Below are 24,156 nucleotides of genomic sequence, written 5' to 3'. Positions count from 1 at the left end.
GAACACCTGCATGCTTCATATGGAATAAGTCAGCTGTAGTGAGATTGGTGTCAACACAGGTACATTGGAGTACATTGAAGACCCAGTTTCACACCAAGACGTCTGTCAAAACACGAAATGCAACACGAATAGAAACATCTCAGACTGCTCCTGCAGCGTTATCACCTCATCCGCTGACCATCCGTGTATGTAATATAAATATAGATCAATGCTAGAAAGGTGCACTCAATAGATGACATTGGCAGAAAGGCCTTTTTCTACGGAAGCAGATGTTCAAGCAGCACCAATCCGACAGAAAAGTGTCTTGAGCTTACAGCCATAAATGAGCTCAATAACTCTCCATAACTATGAGGCTGCTGGGTCGGGCAGTGTGAGAGATTAGCCTCATGCACTCCTTCTCCATTGATGTTTTATATGAGCAGCGATAGACAGTGAGAGTCTGGAAACAAGAGATCAGCATCGTACATGACACATCACATCGTAATATACACTGTTGACACGCACGTATAAATGTAGTTAAGGAAAAGTTGTCAACTTTAACAACAAGGACATTCTCATCTGGGCTTTGATGAAAGATGAAGACAGTGTGGCGTCTTGCAGTTTGCCTCACAGTAACATGTGTTTGGTGCTTGATAACTTCTCTGCAACTATATTTGCTCCATGTTCTTTATTTTTTTTAATGATTACAGGTCACTGAAGGTGGACACTTGGATATGGTGCAGAGTGCAGGTAAGTCTTTATTAATGTGAGCTCTCATTACTACGGTCCATTCTAGGAAATTTGGTGGTCAAAGTTCACATCATCCAATTCTGGTCTCAGGAATAACTTTTATATATTTGCATTTTAGATTTTTGAGGCTCTCAATATAACTTTCGGATCATTAAAATCTCATCATCAACTATCATCTAAAGCAGTGGTTCTCAACCTTTTTCCAGTGACGTACACACTGTGGATATTCTTAGTACCCCCTAACCAAGAATATTTGGTTGAAAACAAAATTAGTATTTTACATCATTGTGCCTAATATAGAATATATAATATTCATCTTCTCTCTGGTTCGCAGAGACGACCGACCGTGTGACTTTTAGTGCATGTTAGTGCACGTGAGCGTGCATTTTAGTGCACGTGAGGGTGCCTCCCTGGTCACTGCTCATACGGCGGTTACAGCCAATTATGCCGTCGCCGAGATGTAGCGGCCATCCTCTGGTCCCCCCTCAGTTGACACTGTTAGCACTGTTAGCACTGTTAGCACCGTTAGCACCGTTAGCACCATTAGCTGCTAACCACTGTCCCAGCCAACGCAGGTTGAGAGCCTGATTCCCACATTGAGCACCTGTTAGCTCTGCTTCCACTTTGACATTGAAAGGGTTTGTTCCTGTTAATCAGAGTCCAGTAATAATAACATCCACATTACATGTCTGAGCAAATGAAAGTTAAACTGCACGTGCATTTAGACACACCTGAATGTAGTGGAAACAGGTTGAGAGGTTGTGCACGATGGCGTCTGAACCTAACTTCCTGTGTTGTTCAGTGTCGCCATGGTTACTGATTCTCTTCCCCCTCAGCAGACTAATGGAGTCTGATGAAGGTTGCAGCCGACAGTATGGCCTTCATGCTCCTTCTGTCCAGTCTCAACTCTCTGCTCTCTGCCCTGCAGCATGTCTGTATACAGTGAACCAGTACCCCCCCCCCCACCCCCCCCAGCAGCCTGTGTATCAATCCTGTGCCTATAGCTCACGGTCACAGTTAAAGTCCCTGTAGATTACCTGATTTCCATGCTTCATGCTTTATGGCAGCCAGGCCTCACTGACTTCATGCCTGTCAAGTTGACTGTCGAGCATTTCATGCGCGGCAGCTGTGTTGCAATCGACAAGAATCTACATGTGCCAGAGATGAGTTATGGTCTGAGAACATCAGGGTTGTTCCTGCTCTTCCTGTGTGTGTGTGTGTGTGTGTCGGCCCAGGATGCAGTTTTAGAGTTGCCGGTGCTTCTGGTTGCTATTAAGTGTCTTCCCTGCATTTCAGCATTGTCTTGTTAAACCACCATCTGCCCCCCAGATGAATGTGTGAGGTTTGACATGCAGTCTAGAGCCTCATGGAACTTGTTTTAAGCCAAGGACGGGGTTGAGAACGGCCTCTGATCCCACTGATGAAGTGTTGAGCAGGTTAGCAGGTTATTCATCTCAGAGGATGGCGTAAGCTCTTGATTCAGGTCCAGGTACTGGTCAAAATGTTTTTCCAGCATTAAACCAATGCTCACCTCTGACCCTGCATATGCCAGTGAAACAGAGGAAAGATGCACTCCGATCCTTTACTCAAATGAAAGCAACAATACCACAGTGTAACAGTTCAGTTACAAGTACACATATTGCATGTCCATTTACCAACCCGCTGCTCCTGATGCTAGTATGGTAATGAGGCCAGCGGCGTTGCACTAGGCGGCTCAGGTTTAGGAAGAGATCATCAGCAACATTATACAGTTAGGATGTCTGCAGCTGTAGAACATGTCAACAATATATTCATTTTTAACTCAATACTAACCTTAAATCCCTTCATTGTTAACACAAGGCTTTTATTCTGAAATATTTGCTGGAGAGTGTTTTTATAACATTTATGACATTTATAAGAGGTTAAATGAAACACAATAATTATTTGTGAATCTCAAAGCTCATTGTTTTAATATTCATGTAATCTACAAGTAGATGACTAACCGAGGGATGGTCTGTTTCTGCAGTTCACCTCTCCTGCTCAGAAGGATTTACAGAACTGGGCTACTATAACGGCTCCGTTTCCCACACGGACTCAGGCTCTGCCTGCCTGAAGTGGACAGACTTCCCAGACTACGTGCGGCAGTACCCGAGCCGAGGCCTGGGGGACCACCGCTTCTGCCGAAACCCAGACCGAGAGGCCAACCCCTGGTGCTTCATCAGGCAGAGCTCCGGTGCCTTCGGCTGGGCCTACTGCGACTGCCATCAGGGTGAGCTAAGGGAGGGCACCGGGTGTCTGAGGATGGATGGATGAAGGCCGGGAAGTACATATGAATGGATGGATGAATGGAAGCACTTATGGATGGATGGATGGACATGAATGGATGGATAGATGAATAGAAGGGAATATGTATGGGACTATGGATGAACGGATGGATAAATGGATGGATAGACGAAAGGGCATATGGACACGGATGAACAGGTTAATTGATAGACAGTTAGATGGATGGATGGATGAATGAATGGATGGATGGATGGATGGATGAATGGATGGATGGATGGATGGATGAATGGATGGACGGACAGTCCGATGGAATTAAGGACATTGCGATTGATGGTTGTCAACCCCTGTGTTGAGTCACTGCTTCGAGAACCTTGTCAGTGCCCTTATGTGTCCCAGCCAAGGATCCAAGGATAGAGGATATTGTATGTTCTACACATTTTAAAGCCCTCTGAGGCACATTTGTGAGTGGGCTGTACAAATAAAATTCAATGATTCAGCAGAAACTGGGAACTGCCATTGATGTGAGTTTGATAAATTGTTTTTTGGTAGTACTCATCCTGGTTTTTGGTAGTACTCATCCTGGTTTTTGGTAGTACTCATCCTGGTTTTTGGTAGTACTCATCCTGGTTTTTGGTACTCATTCTGGTTTTTGGTAGTACTCATCCTGGTTTTTGGTAGTACTCATCCTGGTTTTTGGTACTCATTCTGGTTTTTGGTAGTACTCATCCTGGTTTTTGGTAGTACTCATCCTGGTTTTTGGTAGTACTGATCCTGGTTTTTGGTACTCATTCTGGTTTTTGGTAGTACTCATCCTGGTTTTTGGTAGTACTCATCCTGGTTTTTGGTAGTACTCATCCTGGTTTTTGGTACTCATTCTGGTTTTTGGTAGTACTCATCCTGGTTTTTGGTAGTACTCATCCTGGTTTTTGGTAGTACTCATCCTGGTTTTTGGTACTCATTCTGGTTTTTGGTAGTACTCATTCTGGTTTTTGGTAGTACTCATTCTGGTTTTTGGTAGTACTCATCCTGGTTTTTGGTAGTACTCATCCTGGTTTTTGATGAGATGTGACACGAGAGGGGGCGCTAAGCACAAATGAACAAGACATTTTTAAGCAACAATAATGTTTGTTGACTTTCATGAATTCAAAACGTTTTAAGACGTAAACACGGATGACTCCTAGATGTACAACGCTGTGGCAGTGACCTTTCAATCACACGGGAGGTAGGTCTAAGGCACTTCTGCATTGGCTTCACTCTTCAGAACCGGAGGTTGGATTTGAAGAATGTATCAATAAGCCAACTTGTATTTATAGTTTTACAGTGCGGGCTACAGTCCACAGTTTCCTCTTCGCATGGCTAAATTGTGTTTTAGCTCCGGCACGGCAAACCGCTGCCATTCCAGTGCACCAATGACCAATGCACTCATTATCAATGGTATTTAAATGAGTTCCTCCATGAATTGTAACGGGTTTACTTGTGTTTCATTTGCAGGTGCAGCCAGGTTGGCAGGGGGGTCATCAGACAACAGTGGGCGTCTGGAGGTCTATCTGAATGGCCAGTGGGGGGCAGTATGTGACACACACTGGACCGACCGGGATGCCAGCGTCATATGCAGACAGCTCGGACTGGGGTGAGGGCAGTCTCACAGAGCCATGCTTCTAATGACATTGCCCATGGGGAGACAACTAGTTGTGAACAGCATGTGACTTGTTTTCAGTTCATGCAGTGTGACTCACTTCCTCTACATTGGGGGGTTCAGACGGAGTAGGAATGGTTTAGTTAGGTTTTATTCTTTAAAATACTACTATAAACTATTTTAAGGGAAATCTTGTTCATTTTTTTCCTCAACATTCCTCTGACATTGCCTTGATGGGAAACATTGCTCCTCCTCAGATCAGATTTTTATATATTTACATTGTCTCCCACCTAAAATCCTTGTTATTACTGCTCAGTGAAATTGAGAATTGAGCACATGAAGCCGCTCTAGCTACGCTGGAGGCTAACTTTACCTGCTCAGGAATGTAATTACATTTGGGAGCTAAGAGCTTCAGAGACGCCACTTCATCCTTCCAATTGACCCCCTTTCACCCCTCTCCTTGCCCCCCACCATCCCACCAACACAACCATCACCCAATCCTTCCTGAATCCTCATATTAAACCACATTAATACAATATGAATGGCACTGTCATATGTATATGTTTCCTTTTTAGTAAACAGGCAAGGAGAAATAGAAGTGCTATGAACCGATGCTGAACAGGACAGCACAGTAGCCTCATTGGCTTACCCCACCCCATTGAGGATGTCGTATATAGACCTTGGAAGTCTCCAGCTATACTTGCTCCCACCACATTTCCAATTTTCCAGTTTAACATCTAATTATGTTCTTTGGGAGCAGTGCAGATAGAGTAGCTACCGTTCATGTAAATACTTTAAAGTCTGTCTTTAATGTGACATTGTGTGTCTGTGCCCCTGCAGTGAGATCGGCACAGCCCTGCAGCATTCGTACTTCGGCCCGGGTTCTGTCTTCCACTACGAGCGTCTGGGTTGCAGAGGAAATGAGAACTCCCTCCTGGAGTGCCGGAGCAGGAAGTTTGTCACCAGCGACTGTAGCCACGGCAACGAGGCAGGGGTGGTTTGCGCTGAACCTGAAGGTGAGACCAGGGTGTCATCTCAGATTATATAAAACCAGCTGGAACAGACAGTAATAGTTATTATTCAGATAGTGATTTTGTTTTGCTGACTAAAGAGCACGTGGCCACCGCTGCAGGGACCCGTGTCTGAAGTTGTTGCTCCACCTTTTGTCTCTCAGGCACCGGCATCCCTCTGAGGCTGGTGGGAGGCCTGGAGGACTTTGAGGGCCGCGTCGAGGTGTACCGCGATGGCAAGTGGGGAACCATTTGTGACGATCGGTGGGATGACACTGATGCTGAGGTGGTGTGCCGACAGCTGGGCCTGGGGTACGAAACAACTGCTGTGCTACTGCGTGACAATGAAGAAGAGTCAGGATCAAACTATTGGCTTCTCTTCTGCGCTAAAAGGGTTTTAGAAAAGAACAAAGAAGAGAGAAGACAAGTATTTTTGTAGTGTATGAAGTTTCTTGAGTTGTGTATGTACAATGAGAGCATCAAGAGAGACAGAGTCCATTCAAACACGTTGTCATTCTGAGGTAGTGTGCATTAGCGTCAATAACGTCAGATATCAATATCAATATATTGTGACCGACTTGGGGGTCCCTACCGCATGACGTGAAGAACAGCTACACTACAGCAGGAGTACATGAGTAGAAACACCAGGTGCAGGAACATTGACCTTGACGAATTGACCTTGTGCTACTGTACACGTAAAAAAACGTGGTGTTTCGTTTATTTTGTCCTGACCAACAGGGGCGTGGCCAAGGCGTGGAAATGGGCCCACTTCGGCCAGGGTGTTGGTCCCATCTTCCTGGATGGGGTTCAGTGTTCAGGCAATGAACTCTCTCTGGAGGAGTGTCCTCATAACATCTGGGACCAACACAACTGTGACCACATAGAGGACGCAGGGGTGTCCTGCAACCCATACACAGGTCAGAGCCGAGCAAACACACACTGACTACACTGTAATCAATTCTGTCAGAAGCAACTGACCTGTTGTTAAACCCAAATGATCTGCCAAGGGACACAAAACGATAGAAACAGCAACATTCCACTGTGGTTATTTGAGCAGCTGTCACTCTGAACAGATGTCACTCTGAACAGATGTCACTCTGAATAGATGTCACTCTGAATAGATGTCACTCTGAACAGATGTCACTCTGAACAGATGTCACTCTGAATAGATGTCACTCTGAACAGATGTCACTCTGAACAGATGTCACTCTGAACAGATGTCACTCTGAATAGATGTCACTCTGAATAGATGTCACTCTGAACAGATGTCACTCTGAATCACTCTGAACAGCTGTCACTCTGAACAGATGTCACTCTGAACAGCTGTCACTCTGAATAGATGTCACTCTGAACAGATGTCACTCTGAACAGCTGTCACTCTGAATAGATGTCACTCTGAACAGATGTCACTCTGAACAGATGTCACTCTGAATCACTCTGAACAGCTGTCACTCTGAACAGATGTCACTCTGACAACAGCTGTCACTCTGAACAGATGTCACTCTGAACAGCTGTCACTCTGAACCGCTGTCACTCTGAACAGATGTCACTCTGACAACAGCTGTCACTCTGAACAGATGTCACTCTGACAACAGCTGTCACTCTGAACAGATGTCACTCTGACAACAGATGTCACTCTGAACAGATGTCACTCTGAACAGATGTCACTCTGACAACAGATGTCACTCTGACAACAGATGTCACTCTGAACAGATGTCACTCTGACAACAGATGTCACTCTGAACCGCTGTCACTCTGAACAGATGTCACTCTGACAACAGCTGTCACTCTGAACAGATGTCACTCTGAACAGCTGTCACTCTGAACCGCTGTCACTCTGAACAGATGTCACTCTGACAACAGCTGTCACTCTGAACAGATGTCACTCTGACAACAGCTGTCACTCTGAACAGATGTCACTCTGACAACAGATGTCACTCTGAACAGATGTCACTCTGAACAGATGTCACTCTGACAACAGATGTCACTCTGACAACAGATGTCACTCTGAACAGATGTCACTCTGACAACAGATGTCACTCTGAACCGCTGTCACTCTGAACAGATGTCACTCTGACAACAGCTGTCACTCTGAACAGATGTCACTCTGACAACAGCTGTCACTCTGAACAGATGTCACTCTGACAACAGATGTCACTCTGAACAGCTGTCACTCTGAACAGATGTCACTCTGACAACAGATGTCACTCTGAACAGATGTCACTCTGAACAGATGTCACTCTGACAACAGCTGTCACTCTGAACAGATGTCACTCTGACAACAGATGTCACTCTGAACAGATGTCACTCTGACAACAGATGTCACTCTGAACAGATGTCACTCTGAACAGATGTCACTCTGAACAGATGTCACTCTGACAACAGATGTCACTCTGAACAGATGTCACTCTGAACAGATGTCACTCTGACAACAGATGTCACTCTGAACAGATGTCACTCTGAACAGATGTCACTCTGACAACAGATGTCACTCTGAACAGATGTCACTCTGAACAGATGTCACTCTGACAACAGATGTCACTCTGAACAGATGTCACTCTGAATCACTCTGAACAGATGTCACTCTGAACAGATGTCACTCTGAACAGATGTCACTCTGAATCACTCTGAACAGATGTCACTCTGAACAGATGTCACTCTGAACAGATGTCACTCTGAACAGATGTCACTCTGCAACGGACATGCTGTAGATTATTGAAGACATTTTGCTTTCTGTCCTCAAAGTTTCTTCAGGTCTGACTGACTGGTGGGGTTTCCCAGGAACTTAACCTCTGCAGATTTGTTGACACATTGATCCACTGAGGTCACATGTGGGTCGTTAGGCGACATGGCTGTCACGTGGTTTAAGGTGTGAAGCGAATCTACAGCGAGTTCTTTTGACTGAGCACTTCTCGATACCTTAATCCTCCCAGGCACATTGTGATCTGAACCGAGCTGACAGAGACACCAATATACCAGACTTATTATGCACACGTGATCTAGTAAAGTGTTCGTGTTTCCCCTTTGTGGCAGCAGACGGTGAGGTTCGTCTGATGGGAGCAGACAGCCACTGGGAGGGTCGTGTGGAGGTTTACCACCAGGGAGAATGGGGCACCGTGTGTGACGACAACTGGACCGAGCTCAACGCCCAGGTAGTGTGTAGACAGCTGGGCTTCAGGTCAGTGCATCACTATGGACACTTTTCTCAGAACAGAAAACAAAAGAAAGGTGCTCTCACCTCGCCGTGTACACCGCTCTGTGAACACCAGCTCTATCCAGGTGACGTTATCAAGCACACGTGACATCAGGTCACCCGTAAAAGGGACAAGTCACCCATATCCTCAAGCTGAAAGACAGTAGTGACGGGCCGACGACTCTTTGTTCCCGTTCATTTGGGTTGATACACGTTAACCTGGCGCCAACCTCCGGTTCTGAAAAGTGAAGCCAATGATGAGGTGCACTAAACATGCATTCTCTCTCCTGACCACCAGGGGGCGACTCCTCTGGTTGTATAGAAGTCCATGCTTCATGTGTTAAAGCTGCATTCTCTCTACTGACCACCAGGGGGCGACTCCTCTGGTTGTATAGAAGTCCATGCTTCATGTGTTAAAGCTGCATTCTCTCTCCTGACCACCAGGGGGCGACTCCTCTGGTTGTATAGAAGTCTATGCTTCATGTGTTAAAGCTGCATTCTCTCTCCTGACCACCAGGGGCCGACTCCTCTGGTTGTATAGAAGTCTATGCTTCATGTGTTAAAGCTGCATTCTCTCTCCTGACCACCAGGGGGCGACTCCTCTGGTTGTATAGAAGTCTATGCTTCATGTGTTAAAGCTGCATTCTCTCTCCTGACCACCAGGGGGCGACTCCTCTGGTTGTATAGAAGTCTATGCTTCATGTGTTAAAGCTACATTCTCTCTCCTGACCACCAGGGGGCGACTCCTCTGGTTGTATAGAAGTCCATGCTTCATGTGTTAAAGCTGCATTCTCTCTACTGACCACCAGGGGGCGACTCCTCTGGTTGTATAGAAGTCCATGCTTCATGTGTTAAAGCTGCATTCTCTCTCCTGACCACCAGGGGGCGACTCCTCTGGTTGTATAGAAGTCTATGCTTCATGTGTTAAAGCTGCATTCTCTCTCCTGACCACCAGGGGCCGACTCCTCTGGTTGTATAGAAGTCTATGCTTCATGTGTTAAAGCTGCATTCTCTCTCCTGACCACCAGGGGGCGACTCCTCTGGTTGTATAGAAGTCCATGCTTCATGCGTTAAAGCTGCATTCTCTCTCCTGACCACCAGGGGGCGACTCCTCTGGTTGTATAGAAGTCTATGCTTCATGTGTTAAAGCTGCATTCTCTCTCCTGACCACCAGGGGGCGACTCCTCTGGTTGTATAGAAGTCTATGCTTCATGTGTTAAAGCTGCATTCTCTCTCCTGACCACCAGGGGGCGACTCCTCTGGTTGTATAGAAGTCCATGCTTCATGCGTTAAAGCTGCATTCTCTCTCCTGACCACCAGGGGGCGACTCCTCTGGTTGTATAGAAGTCTATGCTTCATGTGTTAAAGCTGCATTCTCTCTCCTGACCACCAGGGGGCGACTCCTCTGGTTGTATAGAAGTCCATGCTTCATGTGTTAAAGCTGCATTCTCTCTACTGACCACCAGGGGGCGACTCCTCTGGTTGTATAGAAGTCCATGCTTCATGCGTTAAAGCTGCATTCTCTCTCCTGACCACCAGGGGGCGACTCCTCTGGTTGTATAGAAGTCTATGCTTCATGTGTTAAAGCTGCATTCTCTCTCCTGACCACCAGGGGGCGACTCCTCTGGTTGTATAGAAGTCTATGCTTCATGTGTTAAAGCTGCATTCTCTCTCCTGACCACCAGGGGCCGACTCCTCTGGTTGTATAGAAGTCTATGCTTCATGTGTTAAAGCTGCATTCTCTCTCCTGACCACCAGGGGGCGACTCCTCTGGTTGTATAGAAGTCTATGCTTCATGTGTTAAAGCTACATTCTCTCTCCTGACCACCAGGGGGCGACTCCTCTGGTTGTATAGAAGTCTATATAAAATGACTCTACTTTTATTTATTCCCTCAGTAAACATTGTAAACTTGAGTTTATGGTCTCAATTGCTAGTTTCACAACTTCTTCAATGTTCATCTAGTAAATGATGGACCCTGCAGGGTCTGCTTCAGGGCGGGATCCCTGAATGACAGGTCACTAGCTATGCGCTACAAACGTTCTTCCACCGGGAAACATAACTGTGCTCAGAAAATGACAATCTGTCCATAACATTAAGAAATATATTTTGTGTTAGAGGAAATGTTGGTGGATGCCAAAAGTTACATACTCACACTTATTAGATACATATTAGTTACATTATCAGTATGCACAGAGCCTTAAGTCCATAGAAAACATGTTTTAATTCTTCAAAACCTGGAGAAACAGAACAGAATCTGCAATTTACAGGAAACTATTTCTGTTATTCCACATCAGTCATTTCTGCAACATAAATAAAAGATTTAGCAAACACAGATATTTCCACAGAAGTGTCTCACAGTCACCAGAGTTCTGAGGACGTTGTTCTTTACACCTACAACGAGTGTCCAGAGAGAGACAGGTGTGCTGTTGTCGGGCCTTGTCTGCAGGGGTCGGGCTAAGGTGGCTCCGGACGGAGTGCACGAAGAAGGCCGAGGCCTGATCCTGCTGGACGAGGTCCAGTGTCGGGGAACAGAGGCCAGTTTACTGGCCTGCAGCCACTCTGAGTTGGGAAAACACGACTGCTCCCACAGTGAGGATGTCAGTGTCCTCTGTGAGAGGGGGGGCGATACCAACCAGGTACCAGGCCTTCTGACTCCTCTTGGTAAGTACGCACATCGGTGGCTTTTGAGGGAAGGCAGGTACTTCTCCCACTTGTGACATTGGTGTGTATTACCATTGGAACGACGGCATGAATAACTATAACAATACATAACCGTTGGCTTGCAGGCCCTCTGGTGCGTTTGGTTGCTGGAGAGAGCAGGAAGGAGGGCAGAGTAGAAATCTTCATGGACGGCCAGTGGGGCAGCGTGTGTGATGATGACTGGAATGATGTCAATGCAGCCGTGGTTTGCAGACAGCTGGGATTCACGTGAGTATCATATCACCCTGAAATCATTGCAAAAAGGGAAGTAATGGGGAAGTGGGAGGTGAGCAGCAGGGCTGAGACAGGGGAACCCCATGAGGAGTACACTTCAAAATAAAAGCTGCAAACACTAAACCTGAGACATGAAACAAGAGGGTCAGAGGGCACGAGCCTGTGAAAGTTCAACGAAATCTTGTTACAGTTGGATATTTTTCACTGGAGATGGCTGTTGAATGTTGTACAGACATTCATAATAACACCAGTTTTGAGCCTCGACTTTGGTGATGCCTTAACTATAAGACAGCCGTAACAATTGGTTCAAACAGTCGTGGTTCCCCGATGATCTGTCAAATTATTTAGTTCCCCTGATGTTTCCACCTGCTCCACCGGCAGGTCGACATGTATTCTTTAAAGTTAGCTATTGAATGGATTGCCATTGGATTTGAATAACCTTGGTGGTCCCTTAACGTTTCATCATAACAATCTAATGACATTCAGCAGCTGTACATAAAGCTTTTCTTAACAAAGAACGAGGGGTCTGAACCCCTCCGGCAGGTCTTTCCAGAGTTGGGGGTCCTGACTCTAAAGGCCTGGGGTTCCTCTCATTTTGTGACTTCGCTTGTGATGCATCATGATGAATCAATCGCAGCGCTCCATCTTTAAGGACTTCCCTATTCTAAAAATGCATCTCGAGGAGCGAGGAGGCTTCTCAGAGGAGCTACCAGCGACACCGGTGACGTATAAAAGAGACGCGTCATATTTGATTGATGTCAATGCCTTGTTGCCTCGACTCCTCTGTCCTTGCGTCGCTTCCTCGACTGGAAGAGGCACAAACTGGTAATGGAAGAGGCCCCAGGTCTCATCTAGTCCCTCAACCTAGGACCTACCAACAGACTCGTGTACGGGGTTAGCAGGACGAGATCTAGCAGGTCCAGTCAGTGGCCAACCGCGTGAGTCGATACAATCTTTAAATCTTTTCTAAATTGCACAAGTAGCCGTTGTAGAGATACTGAGATTGAGATTGTGTGAATTCTGGACCAGTTGAAGTATCGATGTGTGGATGACACATGAGAGAATGATTAATGAAAGTCTGGAGATACGACAGCAGCCTTTGATTGATCCGAGTTTCACTGATGAACATTTTGTGAGTACTGTCATTTAAAGGAAAGTGGTTATTGCGTATAGTACAAAGAGAATGTGGAACCATATCTTGAGGGCTCTGAGAGATGTTGAGATACAAGATGTAGCTTCAAAGGTGGCCCCATTCTATGTCTGGAGTATGAAGCCAATAAATCATCTTTTGGACATTTGCTGCCCAATAATAACAGCTGAGATTTGGAAGAGCCCAGTAGTTTAGGCCTCTTATGGCTCCATATGAATGAAGTGATGTCTTTGTTTGGGAGCACATTCATTATAATACAATCCAACGTTTTCCTGATAAAGGCTCTGGAGGTATTAAAACCACAGTATATTTGTATACATATATATATGTATATATATGCCCTTCTCTCCCCCCTCCACCACATTCCACTTATTGCTGGTACAGATTTGAGCTTGAAGACTGGAGCAAACCAAAGTGGACTGATTGTTCAGCCCTGACGGGTCAAAGTCCTGTGATTACTGTGACCACTTGTGACTACACAAGCTTTGGGCAAAGCGTATAAGAGTTTAATCCATGAAACATAATTAGGACCAAACCCCATTTATTTCAAAACATTCCCTTATCCTCTTTCACATTCACACTGCATGTCTTTGGACTGTGGGAGGAAGCGGGGAGAACATGCAGAGTCCACACAGAAGGAACCGCCCCGGACCGATCTAACCGGGGCTCCTCTTGCTGTGAGGGGACAGTGCTACATGTAGATAGGTATTCCCATTCCACCCTTTCTCTGCAAAAATTGAAAATTGAAAATTACACATACATAACAATAACTAATAAAAAAAGAAAAATACAAAAAAGAAAAGAAAAAAATGATATATATATAAACAATAGTAGTGCTGCATGCTGCTAACATGTGCTACCAATAATGCTAGTTAAAACCGGGCACTGGTGCGTTGTTGGGGCAAATCAATCAATGGTGGCGATATCTAGTTGGGTAGACGTGCTCTAAGAAGGGATCCCAGACCTTACACAACTTAGCAGAGGTGCCTCGTAAAGAGTACTTAATTTGGGGGGGAGAGAGTTCTTCCAATGGAGCAAGATAACACGCCTCGCTAAAAGTGACAGAAAGGCCACAAGTTTACGGAAGTAAGATGGTAGTGAGTTCCCAGAAGGTAGGACACCAAACTAATGGTGAGGGGCAGACAGTGGTAGAAGTGACGGCTGAGAGAGTGTCAAACCCTTCCAGAACTAGTACAGGGCATGAACATGTGGCCAAGACTGGCCGGTCCTCAATGGCACCGCGTGAGTCTGCACCTGGGAATATACGAGCCAGTTTGCTCTTGGACCAATGAACCCTGTGCACTACTCGCCCGGCATGGAATCTTACAATGTAAAGACATTGTAAGATTCCATGCCGGGCGCAGACAGAGGATGAGTGGACCCATTTCAAAGCGTTCTCCCACACCTCCGGGTCTATCTCTATATTAAGATCAGCCGACCATGCAGTACGTAAGGCATCAGAGGTTGAGGGATAGTGCTCAAGAAGAGTGCAGTAAATCCTTGATATGGTACCTTTCCGGTAATTTTGAGGATGGTGTCCATACCGTCTCCCAAGCGTGGGAGACGGTATGGTGGGGAAATTGGGAAAGCGCTTACATACAAAATCTCTTTTCTGCAAATACCTGAAAAAGTGGGTTGAAGGCAAGTTATAAGCCTGTTCTAACTGACCAAAAGAAGCACATTTACCATCAATGTAAAGATGGTTAAAGGATAAGATTCCTTTGTCTCTCCAGATTAAGAAAGCATTATCCATAATGGATGGAGTGAACAGGGGGTTAGAGTAAACAGGAGCCAGACCAGGTGTAGATTGCAATGTAAATTGTTGTTTAAATTGTGTCCAGATTTTAAGACAGTTGTTCACAACAACACTGTCTGAATGCACATTTGTGGGAGTTGTTGAGCAACTGATTGGATCTTATCCACAGACATCTCCACGTGGTTCCAACAAGACTCCTTCTGTCTGTCCAGCTGAACCAATTATATTGAGTTTGGAGGTCAAGCTCCTTTTTATAGAGTTCATGGGAAGTGGAAATACTGAGCATCCACCATAGTTATCACTTGTTCAAGCCTTCACATTTTATTTTAGCTGATTATGATATAATCTCACCCCTAATTACAGCTTTCAGTGTTTCCCCAGAGTATTAGTAAGCACCTTTTGGGGATATCAAATCACAAAAAGCATGTTTCAACCAGTAAAGTTTTGTTTCAGAGGAGGGCGTTTAAAATAATTAACAGGGGTGTGATCTGATTGAATTATAGTTGAATATTATGACGCTATGAAGATATTCTCCTGTGTGATGGTGGAGGAAAGAACGATAAAGACTGACGCTGTGCGAATAAAGAATGCCAGCGCTGCCGATTCGCTCCATGGAGCCATAAATCATGACTAATGCACCTTTGGACGTGGCTAGCACTTTGGGGCGTATATATGAACCAAAGTGACAGGTTTGTGGAAAAGGAGCCCAGATACTGGACAAAGCGTCCCTGTGGGTCCAAAATAACTGCTGGCATTGAACAGAATATGTTCATGTATCTGTAAAGCTGTCCCAACCAAGCTTTCCAACGTCGTACTTCATCTTTTCCATTAATAATTTCAAATATTCAACATGATTAAATGTTCTCTTTCTTCAGGCCCATGTATTCCTTTTACATTCTAGCTAATGAATCATATATCCTTTCATACTTCTTTCCATGTTTAATTATAAAATAAATAATAATAATGACAATGGTAATAAAGTAAAGAAATGGTTGTGACACAGCTCCATGAATAACCTTATATAATAATATAAGTTGCAAAGATCTAGGGGTGTTCCTTTCTATATACTAGGACTATGCTGCTCCTCTCTGAGCCAAGCTGAACACCCAAAGACATCTGGTAGTACATCCTCTAAAAAGGCTCTCAGTGACATATAATATATTACAATGTTATTACACTCAGAGAATATATATATATATATATATATATATATATATTTATATGAGGTCCTGATGGGTCCTTATAACGGCTCCTTGGTACTTCAGGTTCTGGTTTCTGTCCCAGGACCTCACATCAGATCTGGAAAAACACAGAAAAACCCTTTCAGGGTGAAAAAGGTAAGAAACCTTCAGGAGAGCAACAGAGGAGGATCCCTCTCCCCGGATGGACAGAAGAATAGATGTCATGTGACCAGATGAACACTAGATGAACAATAGATGTCATGAGACCAGATGAACAATAGATGTCACGTGACCAGATGAACAATAGATGTCATGTGACCAGATGAACACTAGATGTCATGTGACCAGATGAACAATAGATGTCATGTGACCAGATGAACAATAGATGTCATTTGACCAGATGAACAATAGATGTCATGTGACCAGATGAACAATAGATGTCATGTGACCAGATGAACAATAGATGTCATGTGACCAGATGAACAATAGATGTCATGTGACCAGATGAACAATAGATGTCATTTGACCAGATGAACACTAGATGTCATGTGACCAGATGAACACTAGATGTCATGTGACCAGATGAACACTAGATGTCATGTGACCAGATGAACAATAGATGTCATGTGACCAGATGAACAATAGATGTCATGTGACCAGATGAACAATAGATGTCATGTGACCAGATGAACAATAGATGTCATGTGACCAGATGAACAATAGATGTCATGTGACCAGATGAACAATAGATGTCATGTGACCAGATGAACAATAGATGTCATGTGACCAGATGAACAATAGATGAACAATAGATGTCATGTGACCAGATGAACAGAGTTATAGAGTTACATAAACACATTACATGAATATGACAGAAACTAATAATAATAATGAGTAGTAGGTATGGACATAAGAATGTTCTTTGGGAACATGCAGGATATAGAGATTGTCTCTCCATGACCTGTTCTCAAGGTCGTCCAGAAGAGAGCGGTTAGGACTCCGCTATCATTAAAATGTTCACGGTTGTCAGCGGTTACCGAGTCCACAGAGTCCAGTCGGCTCTGGAAAGAGTTCCCTCTTGTCGTGAGTCCGGTGAGGCTTGCAGCTCAGAGAGCTCTTGGATCAGGATGGAGACGTCCTGCCTTCTGCAGACAGACGATGCGTAGAAGTCGTTGTGGTTTCTGCCGGTTGTGGTCCTCGTCAGGGCGCAGGTGGCACGTGTAGCTGGAGTAGATCGTTCAGTGTTCGTAGAGATGCATCATTTTGCAAGGAAGGACTCAAGAGCAGATACTAAGGAACAAGATTGGTAAAGTAAGAAAATAGCCAAAGGTGTAGACTTGTGCTCACCTACAGCCTCACAACCTTCTGTTTTAAGGACTACATTTGAGACAAACTGAGCATTCTGATAGATATTCAGCATGCACATGTGATATACAATAAAGAACTGAACAAATAATCATGCGGTGTGTCTCTGTGTGCAGCGGCGTGGCTAAAGCTCGATCGATGGCGTACTTTGGTGAAGGCCAAGGTCCCATCCATCTGGACAACGTCCGATGCTCGGGCACTGAGAAGTCCCTCGGCCAGTGTGCCGCCGTGGGTCAAGACGGTCAGGACTGTCGCCACAGCGAGGATGCAGGCGTCATCTGTGACTACACTCTGGATCCTGTGGGAGATGCTGCCGCGGCAATGCAGACCTGTGGCGTGAGACTCAATAACCAGCGCCGCCGACGCCGCATCATAGGCGGAGACAAGTCCCTGAGGTTTGTACACGCACATCGCGCCATGCTGTGAACAACACGGCCACCTCACCATCCGAGAAACTGTCGAAAGCGAGCATAACTTCCTGCTGAGGCTTCTCATCTCATTGGCTGGGTGCTCTGGGCTCCTGTGTTCCTCTGTGTTCCTCTGTGTTCCTCTGGGCTCCTGTGTTCCTCTGTGTTCCTCTGGGCTCCTGTGTTCCTCTGTGTTCCTCTGGGCTCCTGTGTTCCTCTGTGTTCCTCTGGGCTCCTGTGTTCCTCTGTGTTCCTCTGTGTTCCTCTGGGCTCCTGTGTTCCTCTGTGTTCCTCTGGGCTCCTCTGTGTTCCTCTGTGTTCCTCTGTGTTCCTCTGGGTTCCTCTGTGTTCCTCTGTGTTCCTCTGTGTTCCACTGGGTTCCTCTGTGTTCCTCTGTGTTCCTCTGGGTTCCTCTAGGCTCCTCTGTGTTCCTCTGTGTTCCTCTGGGTTCCTCTGTGTTCCTCTGTGTTCCTCTGTGTTCCACTGGGTTCCTCTGTGTTCCTCTGTGTTCCTCTGGGTTCCTCTAGGCTCCTCTGTGTTCCTCTGTGTTCCTCTGGGCTCCTCTGTGTTCCTCTGTGTTCCACTGGGCTCCACTGTGTTCCTCTGGGCTCCTCTGTGTTCCTCTAGGTTCCTCTGTGTTCCTCTGGGTTCCTCTGTGTTCCTCTGTGTTCCTCTGGGTTCCTCTGGGCTCCTCTGTGTTCCTCTGTGTTCCTCTGTGTTCCTCTGGGTTCCTCTAGGTTCCTCTGTGTTCCTCTGGGTTCCTCTGTGTTCCTCTGTGTTCCTCTGGGCTCCTCTGTGTTCCTCTGTGTTCCTCTGTGTTCCACTGGGCTCCACTGTGTTCCTCTGTGTTCCTCTGTGTTCCTCTGTGTTCCACTGTGTTCCTCTGGGCTCCTCTGTGTTCCTCTGTGTTCCTCTGTGTTCCTCTGTGTTCCACTGTGTTCCTCTGTGTTCCTCTGTGTTCCTCTGGGTTCCTCTGGGCTCCTCTGTGTTCCTCTGGGCTCCTCTGTGTTCCTCTGGGTTCCTCTGTGTTCCTCTGTGTTCCTCTGTGTTCCTCTGGGCTCCTCTGTGTTCCTCTGTGTTCCTCTGGGTTCCTCTGTGTTCCACTGGGCTCCTCTGTGTTCCTCTGGGTTCCTCTGTGTTCCTCTGTGTTCCTCTGTGTTCCTCTGGGCTCCTCTGTGTTCCTCTGTGTTCCTCTGTGTTCCTCTGTGTTCCACTGGGCTCCTCTGTGTTCCTCTGGGTTCCTCTGTGTCCCTCTGGGCTCCTCTGTGTTCCTCTGGGCTCCTCTGTGTTCCTCTGGGTTCCTCTGTGTTCCTCTGGGTTCCTCTGTGTTCCTCTGTGTTCCTCTGTGTTCCACTGGGTTCCTCTGTGTTCCTCTGGGTTCCTCTGGGCTCCTCTGTGTTCCTCTGTGTTCCTCTGGGCTACTCTGTGTTCCTCTGTGTTCCTCTGTGTTCCTCTGTGTTCCTCTGGGTTCCTCTGGGCTCCTCTGTGTTCCTCTGGGCTCCTCTGTGTTCCTCTGGGCTCCTCTGGGTTCCTCTGGGCTCCTCTGGGCTCCTCTGGGTTCCTCTGGGCTCCTCTGGGCTCCTCTGGGCTCCTCTGGGCTCCTCTGTGTTCCTCTGGGTTCCTCTGTGTTCCTCTGTGTTCCTCTGGGCTCCTCTGGGTTCCTCTGGGCTCCTCTGTGTTCCTCTGTGTTCCTCTGTGTTCCACTGGGCTCCTCTGTGTTCCTCTGTGTTCCACTGGGCTCCTCTGTGTTCCTCTGTGTTCCTCTGTGTTCCTCTGGGTTCCTCTGGGCTCCTCTGTGTTCCTCTGTGTTCCTCTGGGTTCCTCTGGGTTCCTCTGTGTTCCACTGGGCTCCACTGTGTTCCTCTGGCTTCTTCGCCCTGCTGGTCGTGCATCACACCACACCGCAGCTTTATTTTTCTCTGGTCTGCTGACGAGGAGGCCCCTTCACACAACACAAAGTCAATGGAGAGCGATGAGCAGTTGTGTTTGCTGTATTAGTGTATTACTTGTGTTGTGGACACAAACATCTGGCTGAACAGTCACATTGATGGGACTCGCCTTCCGTTTGGGGACAAAAAAAAGTAAAATGAGCTGTTGGTTAAAGTTAGGGTATCCTTATGAAAGGGCAAACACACTGAATGTAATGTCCTCTAAAGTGATGGAAACACGACTGCCCCCTGGGAACCTAACTCTGTGTGTGTGTGTGTGTGTGTGTGTGTGTGTGATTCCAGGGGTGAGTGGCCCTGGCAGGTGTCTCTGTGGCTCCGGTCTCAGTCTAAAGGAAGTCATCCTCTGTGTGGAGCCTCTCTCATCAACCCTTGCTGGGTTGTGACCGCCGCCCACTGCTTTAAGAGGTAAGAGACAGCGCCCTCTAGTGGTCCCTGTTACCACGCGTGCCTCTCATTGACGTCACATTGTGCATTATAGCTTTTACAGAATTTCCAACAGAAATATTGCCACTTGTGGCACAATTACACAATCAGAACAATCAGCACATTGTCTGCTTTACACTTTTTACATTCTAAAAACACAATTTCCATGCTATCTAGGATACACACAGCATTCAAAACTAGAAGTTTGAAATACCACACGCAATGATCAATCACCTGCACCCAGAATGCACCTGTGAACACACCTGTTACCAATTAGATCACTTAGAAATCTGATATTGAGCACAATAATTAGGACTTTGGGGTGCACAACAGATCCTGTATAGTTAACAGTATAACACAGCAACAATGTCCATGTTTAAAGTCCTAGTTACTGTTTTATGAGATTATATTATATTTACAGCACACTACAAAGATGGTGGTTTTTTACTTAGCAGATCATTGTGCCCAATCTGATTCAGGGTTTTGTTTCAACTACATAAAAAAAGAAAGCCACAGTTTCAGGAAGTGTGAAAAGTGTTCTTCCTTTCATTTCCCTGTTGTACATTTTTTTATTTGGACTCAAGCAACATATTTTAAAATTATGGTTAACACATAATTTAGTAATGTAACTAAAATGGACACATTTTGGCTGGATTTGTGACTCACTAACCCCTCTGGGTGTGAATGGGTTGGTCCTGATGGGAGGGGCTACCTCCCATCAGTGTCTGAACGGGTGTGAATGATGACATGGCGTGTTAACGAGCTTTGAGTGGTGGGAAGACTATTAAAGTACCATTTACCATGTTAAATTATGGGCATTTATCCAAACCATCGTTTACATATTTGCTTTAGATTCGGCAGAGACCCGACCCGCTACGTGCTGCGCCTGGGCGACTACCACACCGAGGAGCAGGACGACTTTGAACGCACCCTGTCACCCGAACGCATCGTCATCCACAGGAAGTACCACAGTCAGGGCTGGGACCATGACATCGCCCTGCTGCGGCTCAAAGGCACAGAGGGCAACTGCGTGGCGTTCAACCCTCACACTGGCGCCGTGTGTCTGCCGGTGCTGGGTAACAAGTGGGCGAAGAGGCCGGCTGCCTGTGTGATCACCGGCTGGGGCATCACAGGTAAACGCTGCCCGACCCTCACGCGACCTCTACGGGACAAAACCCTTAAAGGGCCAGTGTGTAGCATTTAGGGGGCTCTATTGGCAGAAATGGAATATAAAATGAATAACGATAACTATTTTATTATTGATGTTAGCAATTTTCGTTAACGACCAAACTCCTCTAACAGCAACTGTTGTCGTGAACGCTGACGGCAACGTTATTCAACCTCGCACAGATATTACAAACATATCCAAATTCAGCACTCTTTCTGCTCAGGAACTGAGTGAATGACTTGAAATCCCACATAAAAAGGCAGCTTTGTTTCATTTCAGAAGTATTGCGACAAAAAGCATGAGCTCGCTCTAGATGGAGATCATAAACTCATCATGCCTTTACTTCCAGCAGATTAGACTGCTGCAAAGTTCTCGTACACCGGTCTTCCAAAACAATCCATTGACAAACTACAATGATTGTAGTTTTGTTTGTATTATGTATTGTTGACCTGCTCTCTCAAGTAGAAATATGGAACTAAATATGGATTGTGAGCAACTTATCCACAAGACGTGGTTTGGTATACTTGTGGTAGAGCCTATCGCTTTATAACTTATAGTTATACAGTGCTATATGCATATTATAATGCAATGTGAGTTGTTTATGATGCATTGTTGATACCTTCACGTCTGCTTCCTGCTCTCAGAGTCGGAGTACTCCCGGACGCTGCTCCAGGCCTGGGTGCCCCTGCTGCCCGCCTGGAGGTGTAAGAGGCGCTACAGCGACCGCTTCACCAGCCGCATGCTGTGTGCCGGGAGCCTGTCTGAGCGCCACCGCGTGGACAGTTGCCAGGGCGACAGCGGGGGCCCGCTGGTTTGCCAGGGGGAAGGGGGTCGCTGGGTGCTGACAGGAGTCATCTCCTGGGGTCACGGCTGCGGTGACCCCGCATTCCCAGGCGTGTACACGCGTGTGAGCAGGTTCCTGCGGTGGATCGACAAGGTCATCAACAAACCCTACAAAACCTGAACGGGGAGAAGAACAGCGCTCAGAAATGTTCACTGACATGCAGCTCAGAGCCACAGGTAGCAGCACCATATGTATCATTGTTGGAGTGTAATTTATATATTAATTTATTTAAATTATTCAGCGTAAAACCAAGATGCAACAAAAATATGGGTGCTTGTTTATTGCATGTCACAGAAACGCTCCACTATGCTTCAAATAGCTTGTTTTGAAAAGAATAATTCCAAGTGCACGAAATGAACTAAAAAAAACAAATTAATTTCAATAACAAACTATACATTTACACATTTGTCAAAGGACACCTGCAGTAAAAATACCAGCCTGGTCTCCTAAAACACTCCCATCCAACTGGATGGAGGCCGTCAGGCTAAAGGGGGCCGGGCTGGCCAGGGCTCCGGGACCAGCAGACGGCCCCGGGGGGCCAGGAGGGCCACAGCTGACATGTTGAATCAAAGTTCACGTAGAGAGGAGGTTGGGTCAAATACAGTAATTAATATTCATATCCTGTGTGAAACACATTTTAAGCCAAACCGTGATATTTACCAAACTTTAATTGCCTAAACTTAAACGTGAAAAAGCACCACGAGTGTCACGTTGATTTACACCGATGTAGAATTGTTGATATGAAACATTGATCAGATGTAGAAATATTTAATGAAACATTAAGACCCTCTTGCAACAGAGCTCAGTCCACACTGACGTCTGTTGTGCCGAGTGTTAAATGTGTTTCCAATTGTACCCGCTGTAATACCATGGCTGGCCACTAGGTTAATTCAGGGTCGTTGCTTCGTGGACTCCGACACTAAGCTCTTCAGTCCATTGGTTTCCTTTTCCACATCAATTCAAAAAGCATGTTTATGCCACTGTTGAGGATTGAATGTACAGATTGGACTTGTACCCACATGGCTGGACCACACAGGTCCCTGTGGGTCCAGAGTTTTGGACCTGATCCAAAGCGGACCAGTGGAAAAACCTGCTTGAACCCAACATGCATAAATACTTATTGATTTATTGACTGGTACTATTCCGGATAGAGCAGAGAACCGGTCCACACAGGGTTGATGGAAAAGAGAAAGACATAGTGACACGCAGGCCCAAGACCTGTGGCAGTCCAACGTGGGTCTGGGTACTGAACCAAGTACCATGGGTCCACATGGCACAGTAAAGTATTGCTCAAGTTGAGTGACATTGCACTAAAATGCACGCCTTCCCTTCAAACAGGGTCACCTGTAAAATCACAAACTCCCCTCAGAGGGCTTCACAATCTGTGCACATCCCTGACCTTTGACCTCACATCGGATCAGGAAAAACTCCTCAAAAAAACCTTTCACAGAAAGAAAAGGGAAGAAACCTTCAGGAGAGCAACGAAGAAATGACACATGATATAAGAGCACTGAATATGTACATTTAGACATTTAATTTGGTGTATTCATTCATAAAGTGTGCATCTCTGAACTAAAACCAAAGGTCAAACCATTATTCATAATATTCTAACTATTAATTACATCAGAATGTACTGGTTTGCTCAGTAAGTAACCACAGGTCTGTGATTAGGTGTAATAAAAAGTCCATTAATAGTCTGTCCGCACATAAACCAATCAGACATTTAATTTACGGCGAGTATGTGTGGGGATATGGAAATGTGTATATTAGCAACTGATATGATGAGAGGGGCGTGTGTCAGAGGAACATTGAAAGCAGGTGATATGTTGGTTATGTGGGAGATAATCTTAAATGAATGTGCCTGTAGTTTGGGTACATGGTCTACTTGTGTCTGCAACCGCTAAAACAAAATGTCCACACAAAATCCCAAAACACTCAAAATACAAAATGTGTTACAAAAGCAAACACTGAACCATATCAACTTTTCTAAAAGTGGTATTTCTGCGTCACAGCTTGAATAAAACGCTCTCACATCATTCCTCTGCTCCTAAACCTCAAATGGTTCAAATGTGTCTGTCTGTACATGACGATTCAAATAAAGTTTGCTTTTTAAAATGCGTCTTTACATTATTACTGTATTGCACCTTT

General features: G+C 45.8%; 1 protein-coding gene across 1 annotated transcript; it reads left to right on the top strand.

The window, feature by feature from the left end:
* Positions 1-695: 695 nt before the first annotated feature.
* On the top strand, positions 696-23,905 carry si:ch211-51a6.2 (neurotrypsin). The gene is made up of 13 exons (XM_034552866.1): positions 696-729; positions 2,735-2,977; positions 4,483-4,621; positions 5,468-5,643; positions 5,802-5,949; positions 6,376-6,554; positions 8,674-8,815; positions 11,278-11,492; positions 11,618-11,759; positions 17,334-17,612; positions 19,856-19,978; positions 20,849-21,129; positions 21,809-23,905. The coding sequence occupies exons 1-13, from the start codon at positions 714-716 to the stop codon at positions 22,126-22,128; spliced, it is 2,403 nt and encodes an 800-aa protein (XP_034408757.1). The 5' UTR covers positions 696-713; the 3' UTR covers positions 22,129-23,905.
* Positions 23,906-24,156: the final 251 nt, after the last annotated feature.

Source organism: Cyclopterus lumpus, chromosome 15, assembly GCF_009769545.1.
Source record: "Cyclopterus lumpus isolate fCycLum1 chromosome 15, fCycLum1.pri, whole genome shotgun sequence".
Taxonomy (NCBI): Eukaryota; Metazoa; Chordata; class Actinopteri; order Perciformes; family Cyclopteridae; genus Cyclopterus; species Cyclopterus lumpus.
This window is presented reverse-complemented; position numbering and strand designations above follow the sequence as displayed.

Coding starts and splice junctions, on each gene's coding strand:
- si:ch211-51a6.2 (XM_034552866.1), top strand. Junction 8,816..11,277: donor TGTAGACAGCTGGGCTTCAG/GTCAGTGCATCA, acceptor CCTTGTCTGCAG/GGGTCGGGCTAAGGTGGCTC. Junction 17,613..19,855: donor GGCGGAGACAAGTCCCTGAG/GTTTGTACACGC, acceptor GTGTGATTCCAG/GGGTGAGTGGCCCTGGCAGG.